The 12,252-nt window shown below is 33.8% G+C and overlaps 1 protein-coding gene across 2 annotated transcripts in view; it reads right to left on the reverse strand.

Annotated features, from left to right (window-relative positions):
- RINT1 (RAD50 interactor 1) overlaps positions 1–12,252 on the reverse strand; it is a 30,494-nt gene that overhangs the window by 7,771 nt on the left and 10,471 nt on the right. For both annotated transcript variants that reach the window (XM_052000164.1, XM_052000165.1), the window contains 7 exons: positions 10,266–10,439; positions 10,026–10,175; positions 5,661–5,817; positions 4,107–4,217; positions 3,781–4,006; positions 1,367–1,504; positions 501–700 (listed from right to left, as the gene is read on the reverse strand). In XM_052000164.1, coding sequence (XP_051856124.1) covers positions 501–700; positions 1,367–1,504; positions 3,781–4,006; positions 4,107–4,217; positions 5,661–5,817; positions 10,026–10,175; positions 10,266–10,439 — 1,156 coding nt within the window. The remainder of the gene's footprint in view (positions 1–500; positions 701–1,366; positions 1,505–3,780; positions 4,007–4,106; positions 4,218–5,660; positions 5,818–10,025; positions 10,176–10,265; positions 10,440–12,252) is intronic.

Here is a 12,252-nt window from a genome sequence, read left to right on the forward strand (position 1 = left end):
TACTAAAAACTGAAAACCAGACTATGTTTCAATGATTCTTGAAGAATGGTTGAATAAATTATGGTATATCAATGCAATGGCATATTACTGCATCATAAAAAATAACATCAAAATTACGTGGAAAGTTATGCAAGGCAATGAATGCAGCAAGAGAAAAACTGGCTGAATTTCTATATGGCACTTATATTAATTAGTCTGCAGACTACACAAATATACCCCCCCTTTCAAAAGTATGAGCAAATGTATGAGTAAAAAGTATGAGTATGCCACCAGCTATAAACTGTATGGTTAATGGAATGGTTGGCTCTTGTTCTTCAATGATTCAAGTTAATCAGAATTTCAGGATTTCTTATCACATTTGAGGTTTCAAGTTGAGAAACCTTGGTCACATATCTTAAATTTTTATTAATAGTATCCCTCATACATTTAAACTTTTGAAAGAATGAAAATAAGTTAGAATTATATTTTAAAAATAACTAATAGAAAAAAAATCCACTTACAACATTGTCAGCCCAGTCTGCTAGTACTGTTGCAATATAGTTAACAGCATTAAGAATTGCACAGTATCGAAAAGCAAGGGAAGCTCTGGTCTCTTCTTTCATAACTTGAGTTAATCGTATCCTGAAATCATCAACTAAATCTTTCTGTAACTCCAGGAACTGAAGCCTTCTGGAAGCTGTGGGAAGATTCTTATACCTGTCTGCAAAGAAAAGTTAAAAAGACATTGGGGCTCTTTTTAAAACCTGATATGCCCAAATTAGGTTTTTTCTTCAAAAAACACAGGCAATTAAATTGGCTACAATATACAATTGGGGCCCCCTTTTTTTGGTGAGCTATTGCTGCCAGGAGACAAGTATGAAAACTTAAGAGATGAGCAAGGCAGTGCTGGCACAGCTGGGACAACTGGGACAAAGGTGGAGAACCTGAGAGAGCATCTGGAGAAACGATGGACAAAGACTGTGGTGTCTTTCTCTGACACAGACATCCTCCATAAATATCCCAATTCAAAAAGAATCACTTCTTCCTTATTTTTGATAACTTATATTCAAGAGTATACTAATCAACCAATTATCAGCTATTTACTGGAGACACTTCAGAAAAAAGACTTAGAAACACTATGTTTTATGAAATTTCCTCTCATTTAGCTTTATCTGGGGAAGTACAGCAATATTCTCCATACACATATAAATTCCTAAGGTTTCTTTTGAATTATTAAAATATTTCAGAGATGGAAAATCGGCCCACAATCTGCCAAAATCTAAATTTTGAATTTGATGGCTCTGTGTTGCTCCCTGTATAGTTTCCATTTTAATTGAAGCCAGATTTCCCAATTCCAATTATTTGGAAATATACATCTGAATAGTACCTGTTATAACAAGCAGCAGGGTCATAAATGTCTCTGCACAATCTGGAACCTTCATTTCATCAACATCAGTGATATCCTTATATTGTGAAACCCAAGCAGCTTCTGATGAAAGCATTGAATCCATCTTCTGAAGGGCAACTGAAATACATACAAAATTATGTCACTTTTAAGTGTGTTTATATTGTTCATCTTCAAACTCAAATTTCTTAGGAAAGATCATGATTTAAAAATAAAATAAAATAAGCAAATCAACACTGAAAATGAACACCCATCATTATTCATTGTCAATATTACATCAAACCTTATTTTAACATTAAAACTATTACTGACAAAAGATGTTTTAAATAATTATATTTAATTGATTTAAATACCATCACTGGAGATTCTTCTGATATTGCAAATACTATAAATCAAGGAATCTAGAATCATAGTGTCATAACTTTAAAGTTCAGAAAGACATTAGAAACCATCAAGTCCAACTCCCTTATTTCATAGGTGAGAAAACTGAGGCAGGCAGAAGTTAAGTGACCTACCCAAGTTCACATAACTAAGGGTCTTAAGGCAACATTTGAACTCAGGTTTTCCTAACACTATGTCCTTTTCCATCATGTTGACTCTTCTCACAACATTCTCAGAATCAGAGAATTTTAGAGTCAAAATAGGTTTCAGAGAATGTAGTATTTTGTATATCATGGATCATTTTCATCTGGTGAAGTCTTTTTAAAAATTATGACTTTAAATGTATAAAAATGAGTTTACAAAAAAAAAATCCATTCTATTAACATATAGTTATCAGACCAAGTTAGGAACTTCTGATCTATTTCAATCCTTGTATTTCTGACAGAAGATATTTGTCTGCTCTTCAGTAAAAATATAGACAGTGCAATGTTTGGAAAGTAAGATTCCACAGGAAGAAAAAGAAAGGAAGTCTGGTTTGGCCTGGTGAAGCCCAGACCAAAAATAATTTATTTCAGCTATGTAGTTCTTATATTAAAGGATGGAGTGTTCCTATATGTATCTAAGAAGATTCTAATGGTAAGAGTCCTTTATTATTAGATTATAGAGAGCAGAATTCTGAATCAGGTGTCCTAGCCTAAACAGTGTTTTATGAAATTTCTTCTCATTTGCTTTTATCTGGGGCAGTACAGCAGTATTCTCCATATCCACATTAATTCCCAAGATCTCTTCTGAATTATTAAAATATTTCAGATATGGAAATAGAAGACTTTAGCCAGATGTGTACAAAGATCTGACATTTCTCATCTCTGTTTCTGTAGTTTCTAGGTCAACACAACCACTCTTCTTAAATGTTTGCCTCATCTTTTCCTTATGCACTTCAACCTATATGTTTGTTTGTTTCTCTGCCTCGCTCTCATGGCAAGGAGGAAATGAATCAGATGGCACAAAGACTGAAAACTCATTCTCTTTCCCTTTATTCCTGCCTCTCTCCTCTGAACTTCTCTACTTATGTTAAGAATAGCACCATACTAGAAGCTGGAAAATGAAAGGATGCCCATCAATTGGAGAATGGTTGAGTAAATTGTGGTATATGAATGTTATGGAATATTATTGTTCTGTAAGGAATGACCAGCAGGATGAATACAGAGAGGACTGGTGAGACTTACATGAACTGATGCGAAGTGAAATGAACAGAACCAGGAGATCATTATATACCTCAACAACAATACTGTTTGAAGATATATTCTGATGGAAGTGGATCTCTTCGATAAAGAGAGTTAATTCAGATCAAAGATGGACAGAAGCAGCTACACCCAAAGAAAGAACTGGGAAATGAATATAAACTGCTTGCATTTTTGTTTTTCTTCCCGGGTTATTTTTACCTTCTGAATTCAATTCTCCCTGTGCAACAAGAAAACTGTTCAGTTCTGCACATATATATTGTATCTAGGATATACTGTAACCTATTCAACATGTAAAGGACTGCTTGCCATCTAGGGGAGGGGGTGGAGGGAGGGAGGGGAAAAATTGGAACAGAAGTGAATGCAAGGGATAATGCTGTAAAAAATTACCCTGGCATGGGTTCTATCAATAAAAAGTTATTAAAAAAAAGAATAGCACCATAGTCCTACTCTTTTAGATTCGTAACCTGAGACTTCTTAAAAGCTTCCCTCACCCCGTCTCATCTCTCTTCTCTATCTCCAAATAGTTGACAGTTCTGTCAATTTTGCTTCCATGGCATCTCAAATCATCTTGCCTTCATTCCACTCCCATGGCCATTATGTTAGTACACACAAACTATGATCACATTTCATCTATACTATTAGAATAGTCTCCTAATTGGTCTCCCTGCTTCCGATTTCTCTAAGTCAGGAGAAAAGCACAAAAACAATAAACCATAAATGTATATACCATGTCTCCCTCCCAAGCCTAATAATAATAATACAGCTTCTTACATTTTCTTTCCATAGTTAACCATCTTTGAAAGCAGGTCTCCTCTGAGAGAATATGCATACAACTAGGAAAGGTGCTGGGATATCCATGAACACTTTGTAGCTCCCTTTCAAACAGAAGTACCTCATCCACCAAGTGACAGAAGAGACTGTCATCATATAAAAGACAAGGAATATCGGCAGCTAATTTCTCAAGAACCAGCATCATAAGAGCACGAGAAAATTCTAGCTAGAAGAAACAGAAGCACATAGATGTAAATAACATCTTAGTATTATCTAATAATACACAATTAACTTTATAATGAGCACTTTGATAATGGTTTTCTTACCCTTGCATTTACAGAAGAGCCTACTTTATCTAATATTGGTTGAATTTTCTCATCTAGAAACCTAGCATGGTTTCCAATCCACATAAGTACCTGAGTCAGGTACCATTCAGGCTAAAAAAGAAAAAAAGTCATAAAATTATAGATTAAAATTAAACTTACAAAATAAATGTTTTTAATTGCATAATGCAGCATCATGATTAAACCTCACTGAGGTCAATTAAAAATCATTCTATTTGAAAGTATTTTTGTCCTACATTTTGTACATATCTAGTATTTGGCACTAAAATGTTTAAATATACTAATTCAGTATCTACAACTTTAAAAAATGATACTAAAAGTTAGTAACACACTTTTAAAAAATGCTCAGAAAAATGGAATGGGAACTTTTAAAAATATGATTTTTATATGCTTTTGTCCTTTTAAAGTAGAAATTAAAATAATTTTTCAAAATTGTTTAAAGGGAACTAATAAGCCAGTCTGTGTTAAGCTTTCATCCCTTTAACATCAGAGTTCAATGCCTAAAGTCAAAGCCAATTCGTTAAATTGCCCAAAAGAACCCTCTCTAGATTGGAGGTACATATAATGAAGTTTTGATAATAAAAAACCATTTTGAATTGATTGTCTTTTTCCACCAAATTTCACTTTTTCCCTAAAGAACTAGAATATCTGTCTCTGAGAATAATTCATGACAGGATTTCTAGTTAACAGGGCAAACAGTTATGGAATAAAAAGTTGGAGGGCAGAATATTGGTTTTTACAAAGGCTTAGTTTGATTAAAAAAAAAAATTGACACAAATTCCTTCCTGTCCCTCTACAATGTCACTGACTTGTCCTCTTCTAAACTAAATTTCCCTGTAGTTCTACTTTGCTCTATTTCTCTTTTCTCCTCCAAAAGTTTTAAGAAAACAAAAGTAAATTTTTAAAAAAGTATATCTCCCATACTCGTTAAATCCTTCTTTATTTTCAAATTATATTAAGACAAATCATATTTTAACTTTTGAACATACAATGCATTGAACAGTGAGGTTTTTAATCTTGCCATCATTCCATGAAAACAAGTGTATGCAAGATTGCTTCCCATTTCTTCAGGATGAAGAATAGATATAGACAATAAATGGAAAATTTACACAATTGGGAGTAATGTACCCAAAGAGCTTCTCTGTTTTCCATTTTTCTCCCAAGAAAAAATAAAAAATAAAAACATTCTTGTATTCTTATTTTGTAAAAGGTAATTAGGTAGTTAAAGGTATAGTAAAAATACTTAGTTGGATCCTGTGGCAGTGCATGTACCCAAGTTCTTGCAATCATGTTACATCATGTCATTGTGTTAATGTGTGTGACATAAATGGCCCAACTTATGCACATCACTTTCCATATATACATTTTTCTAGGGTAAGTTTCCAAACTAAAGGAATGTGAATTTCTAGAGAACAAAACATGTTAACTCCAAAGTTTCTAAATGAAGTCATGTTTTCATTTAAAACTGCTAAAGAATATATACAAATAATACTAGACGCAAACAAACAACTCATATGAAAGATGGTAATTTCACACCTTGCTTATAATATTAGTTTGTCGATTCCCACTGAAGTGATATCTGAACCTCTTCTGGAGGGGAGTCAGCATAATCTGAATGGGAAGGATGACCAGAGGTGAAGCTGGAAGAGAATATTTTTCTGGAAGTTGTTTTGGTTCAGTCAGTAATTCATCTCTGAGATGATTAAGTCAAGGTAAAAGTCCCAAAAATTATATGTTTAGAAATCATGAGTTTAAAAAAATGTTCAGCATTGGAATGTTACATGTACATTTTAATCATTTTTACTCAGGGATTCTATGATTACTATATTTATATGTCCCCCCAGGAAGTTGCTGCTAAGAACAACACCCCTAATATACACCAAATTATTAATAGTAGCACTTTAGAGATAGAAGAGAACCAGAAACAAAATAGATATTCATTGATTAGGGAATGGTTAAACACACTGTAGCATGTGAATGAAATAGCAAAGTATAGTGTTTTAAGAAATGACAAATATAATGACTACAGAGAAGCAAAAAAATCTACATGAACTAATGTAAAAATGAATTGAGTCCAAATTCCCTAATATATACAAGGACTACAATAATATAAATGGAAACGGTCATAAACAACAACAAAAAAAAATTGAATGATGCAAGATTAATAAAGAAAAGCATGGTTCCAAACAAGGTATGAGAAGACACTCTATTTTACCCTCTTGTAGAAGCAAGAAGTCTATGAGCATAGTATTGTACATACTTTCAGGCTTTTTTGAAAGACTGATTATTTTTCCTGATTTTCCCCCCCTTTTTCCTTTTTTTTTGATTAAAAATTATTATTTATTTGGGATTTGGTGATATTTTTAAAATTACATCAATAAAAATTTATTTTAAAAACAAACACAAAAATGTAACACTTATTAAATTTTTAAAAAATTAATACTGAAATAAGTGAAATTATTCAACTATAACATTCATAGCCAACTCAATCAGCAGCCTAGTATTCTGAAATGGGTTAAGTTTAAAAATCAGCCCACCTACTAATCACTAATCTACTGCCTCAAGGAATTTAACTGACTTTGAAGAATGCTTGTAAACACAAGGGAGCCTGGCCTAATATCTTTATAACCCCAAGCTGTCAAGGATGGTTTATCATTTTGCATCTGGACTCTCAGGAGAGAAGAGGGAGTTATTGTTACACCCAACTTCCAAGCTTCTAGCCAATCATGTTGTTCCCAGCATCATGACTCTGTAACCAATCACGTTGCTCTTAATTCCGTGATATCATCTACCCTGTTCTGTTTTTTGTTCTGTATTCCCTAAAACCTATAGAAGGGGAATCATCCTTTTGCTTAGGATCTTTGGCATAAATGGAGGTAAGCCACTGATTCATTTATTGCCATGCAACATGGCCCAGCTAATAAATGTTATCTTGCTCAAAGAGTAGTCTATTTACTTTTTTGTTAAATTTCACTTGAAATTCAGCTTAGTATCTACAGCCATCATGCTGAAAAGCAATTTTGGAAATATAGCCTGTCAACTGTTCCTGCAGGTTAGGTTGTGCTAAAATACAGCTATGAGGACCTAGGATTTATCATCAAAGTCTTTGGCATCATCAAATGATCCCAGATCAGAAATATATATGATTTTTTTTCTGAGGAAATGACATTAAAAAAGAGACATTAATATGTGCTTTAATGCTGCAACCTAATGGATATTTTTATCTGATTTACAAATAAAATCTTTCATATGCCTTCACAATTAGATCATGAGATCTTTGCAAGTAAGATAGGGACTCTTCCTTTTCCATCTGTATTCTCAGTGCTCTGCAAAAAGAGCTTAATTTTTTTCATATATCATCTAAAACATCACTAGCAATATAGATAAGGATGACTAGGACAATGATAAGGTCCAATTGTTATGGTGCTTTTCCCAACAAATGCTATTCATAAGATAAGCAATAATGGCATTACTGTTCTAGTTTTACAGATGAGGAAATGAGCTGAGAAGATAAATACTTTCTAAAATAGGAACCTCCATTTTCTTTCCTCTCATCCTCTTCTTAGCTCTCTACAGTTTGACTATCAATCTCATCAGTCACCCAAAATTGCTCTCTCCAAAGTTTTGAATGATCTCTTAATTGCCAAATCTAATGGCCATTTCTCAGTTCTCATTCTTTTTTGACCTCTCTGGAGCCTTTGATACTGTTGACAGCCCTCTTTTTGATACTCTCTCCTCTCTGGGTTTTTGAGATATTCCTACCTGTTTGACCATTCATCTTCAGTTTGCTGAAGATGCTCTTCATCCAGGTCAGATCTGCTAGTCATGGTGGTCCCAATGGACTCTAACCTTTCCCTTCTTTTCTTCCATGGATTCAATTATTCTTTTTATGCTGATGACTCTCATATTGCTTATGTAGCAAATCTTGCTGACCTCCATGCTTGCACCTCCAAATACCTAAATATCTTATAGTCATCTTAAACTCAATATGTTCAAAACTGAACTAAATCTTTCCTCCCAAATCCTCCCCACTTCCAGACTTCTCTGTTACTGTGAAAGGTATTTGGGGCTCAAAACCTAAGTATACTCTGACTCCTTCCTCTCACTCACACCTCACAACCAATTCAGTTATCCAGGCCTGTCAATTAAAACTTTTAACATGTCTTGTATATATTTCCTTTTACCTTCTGACACTGCTGCCACCGTATACTATTGTAATAGCTACTCTTTAGTTCTGCCTGCTACGAGCCTCTCCCAACTCCAAATCATCCTCCACTCAAAGTAGAGTCAAAGCAAAGATCTAAAGGTATTCCTCCCCACAACATAATATGTTCCAGTGGTTCTCCTCACCCTTAGGAGCAATTTTTTTTTTAAATTCTCTTTGGAGTTCAAAGGCCTTCCAGACTTTCCACCTTTTTACACCTTCTTACACCTTTCTCCCTCCCATTACCTCTATAAAACAGGGACATTGGTGTCCTTGCTGTTCCTCAGGAGACAAACACCACCGCCAGACTTTAGGATTTGCACTTACATGGATTACTATTCCCCACCCATAGAATACTTTCCCTCCTCATCTTTACTTCTTGATTTCCTTCAAGTTTCAGTTAAAATCCCATCTTCTATAGGAATCCTTTCCTGATTATTCTAAATTCTAGTGCTGTTCCTCTATTGATTACTTCCAATTCATCTGATATGCTGCTGGTTTGTACTTAGTTATTTACATAGTATCTCTCCCATTAGATTGTGAGCTCCTCCAGAGCAGGGACTGACTGTCCTTACTTTGCTTTGTATCCCCAGAGTTTAGCACAGTGCCTGGCACATGGCAGACACATAATGAAGGTTTACCAATTCCTATGCTTACAGTGCTAGCAACCCTCGAAGGCCAAATGTGCATCCCTCTTCTGAATCTAACTCTAATGCTACTTCTACTACACACACCTCAATTATTCAAAAATTATTTTCATGTCTGTGTACAAAAAAGTTTCTACTACTACAATGTAGATGTTAGAAACATTTCTTATTTTATATATATATATATTTCACTTTACATTCTAACAGATCTACAGTAAATATGTCTTCAAAGCTGGCCCAACAGGGTTAATTTGTCAGTCTTTCCTTTAAAGATAACAGAATAAAGAAGATAAATGAAGTTATAAAGAAAACATATTCACAAAATGTCTTTCAAGAAAAAAAATTCTATTTTCCCCCATTAAGATACAAAATTCTACTATGATGTAGTGACATAAAGAGCCAGAAAGCATACCAAAACCAAAACCTTGACTCCCTCTTGGTGGAATGGGGAATAAAGGGTCAGATTTCCTAAGTCAGTTGCATTCAGAGTTTTAATCCTTTGCTGAAAATCCTTTCCATGGGCCACAGGCATACTATGTACCTACGTGTGGCCATATTTTGCTAAATAAAAGGTCTACTACTTGAAGTTTGGAAGTGGGAATTTCCAGTGCCTAGCAGAATTTCTATAATATACCAGGCACATAAAATATCTACTGACTGATTTCAAATGTTTGTTTCAAGGAACCTAAAAGTATGATGGAAATTATAATTTAAAAGCACTATTTTCTTGCTGAAGGAAATGCAAGTCTCTTAGATCAAGTAAACATTTTGAAATTCTTATTCTACTCATATACAACGTTTTAAAAGAGGACATTACATTTTCTGCAAGGATACATGAAGATCAGATCCAAACCTCATGCCACTGATGTTAATTCTCAAGTTCATCACTCTTCCCCTCTTCTCTTTCTCTCTCTCACACATACACACACATGTGTTCACATATGTGCTCATGCATACATACACACACAGACACATATGCTGTATTTTAAAAAGATTTTACTCTTTAATCATATACTAATTGTATAAAAAGTGTTAGTTCCAAAAAGATACGAGGTTTGAAGTTTCAGAAGTTGACAGAACAGTGTCTCCAAGTTACTATATACCTCTGGGGTGCCAGCTATCTTGCATAAGCCAACATTCTGAGGCTGAGGGGGCCCAATGAATGGCCAGTGAAGCTGTGTTAATACCTCTTCAAAGTCACTGCAATAGAAAATTTTTACTAGCATATTTTAGTTAAAATAGAAAACTAAATAAACCCTCCATAATATTAAACATAGGCATATTACCTACCATGTTAGCTTGTCCTTGAGGATTTTATGCCAGAATTTAACAGTGGACCTAACAAAACTAAGGAGATGAGAACATGATGATTCCTGAAGTTTAATATCCAGCTGTGCCATGGATACTAAAGTAGTAGCTGCCTCTGGTACATTATTGGTCATTAGATATTGTTGAATATTATCACTGGAAAGCAAACATTAAAGTACAATTAAAAAAAAAAACCAAACAGGAAAACTGCTTAAAATTAGAAAAGCTTTTTCTTTCACTGATTTTAGATAAAACTGAATACAGATCTGGATCAAACAAAATGATGACATAGGCAACATTTACTTTTCCTCTAATCTCACTGCTTATTTGTTTATTGTTTATTGCTATCTAAGGAAAGACTGTGACCTCTTATCATCCTTTGCTATTCAATACTCATGTACTACCCAAAGTTCTCTCCCCATCCTCCCACAAAGGGTCTTCCTTACTTGAACCTCCAGTTCTACATCTCTTTCTTCATTGTCCCATTGTCCAATGTCACTATCCCTTTTCTCCACTATTAAAACTTACCTGACCTAACTGCTAAACTTTTGGAACTGTATTAGGTGATTAACCAACTAATCTTACCAATTCCAGATATAGTGCTAATATCTTAATATGTTTTACCCTTCCTTACATTTTAGCAGAGATTTTCAATGTTATTAATCAAAGCAATGCAGATATCTAGAGGAGGGGATGGGGAGAAGGGAGGGAAAATTTGGAACACAAGATTTTGCAAGGGTCAGTGTTGGAAAATTTTCCATGAATGTGTTTTGAAAACAAAAAGCTTTAAAAAAAAAAAAAGCAGAATTTTATGCACTGCGGCAATACAAATTGTTTCATCTTATCACAAAGGCAACCTATTTCCTACTCTATTTGGCATGCCCTGGTTTTATGTCACATAAACACAGGATTTGGAGTCAAATTTGATTCCTGGTTCTGCCATTTAGAACTTGTGAGATCTTGGGCAAGTCACAATCTCTTCAGGACACCATTTCTTCATCTGTAAAACCATGAAGTTGTACTAGATTACCTACAAGCTTCTTTTCAACTCTAACTTTATAACTGTATAGCACGATTCTACAATAATAGCTCCATTACTCTACTTGTTTGGATTGTTGTTGCTGTAGTATTCAATTAAGTGAGGTTTCCAGGCAACTGCTGCTTAGTTCCCAAATTAATTAGGGTTCCAAAATATCTCATTCCTATCTATTGTTCAAATTATTTTAACTGAGATTATCTAAATTCTGCTAATTGATCTGATGTAATTGCAGCAGACATCAATAAATAACAAGGACAAGATGGAGGACAGGGTCGCAAAAGGTAAAGGATTAAGAAAACTGAATTAAAATTAAAATTGAAACATTAATTTCTCATGGGTAAAACCAGTCAATACTACTTAAAGCAATTTACTTATTCACTATCATAGCAATCAAACTCTCAAAGGATTATTTTGTAGAACTAGAAAAAAATGATAACAAAATTCATATGTAGGCAAAAAGGGTTATGTGTCTCAAGAATGATAACAACAACAAAAAAAAAAGCGAGAAAGAAGAAGACCTAACAGAGACACAAGGATAATCATAAATTCAATACAATCTATTATTGAATTCAAATTCTCAAGTTTTAAAATAAATGAATTCTCTATTAATTAAAAAAGAATGTAATATTCAAAATTTAGTTTATATTATTAAGTCTTCTGGAATCACAAGCATTATATACAAAAAGTTACTAAATAGTATGTGCCCTCTGACCTAGCCATACCGCTGCTAAGTCTATACCCAAAAGACATCAAAGAAATGGGTTAAAGTACTATATGTACAAAAAGATTTATGACTTAAGTGAACTGATGCAGAGTAAAATAAGCAGAAGCCGAAGAAAAAAATTATATTATTAATTTTATAACACTGTTTTGAAGTCTTTTATAAACTGATGAACAATAACATGGGCAGAACCAGGAGAACAATTTATC

The sequence above is a fragment of the Antechinus flavipes genome, chromosome 5, assembly GCF_016432865.1.
Source record: "Antechinus flavipes isolate AdamAnt ecotype Samford, QLD, Australia chromosome 5, AdamAnt_v2, whole genome shotgun sequence".
In the NCBI taxonomy this organism is placed as follows: Eukaryota; Metazoa; Chordata; class Mammalia; order Dasyuromorphia; family Dasyuridae; genus Antechinus; species Antechinus flavipes.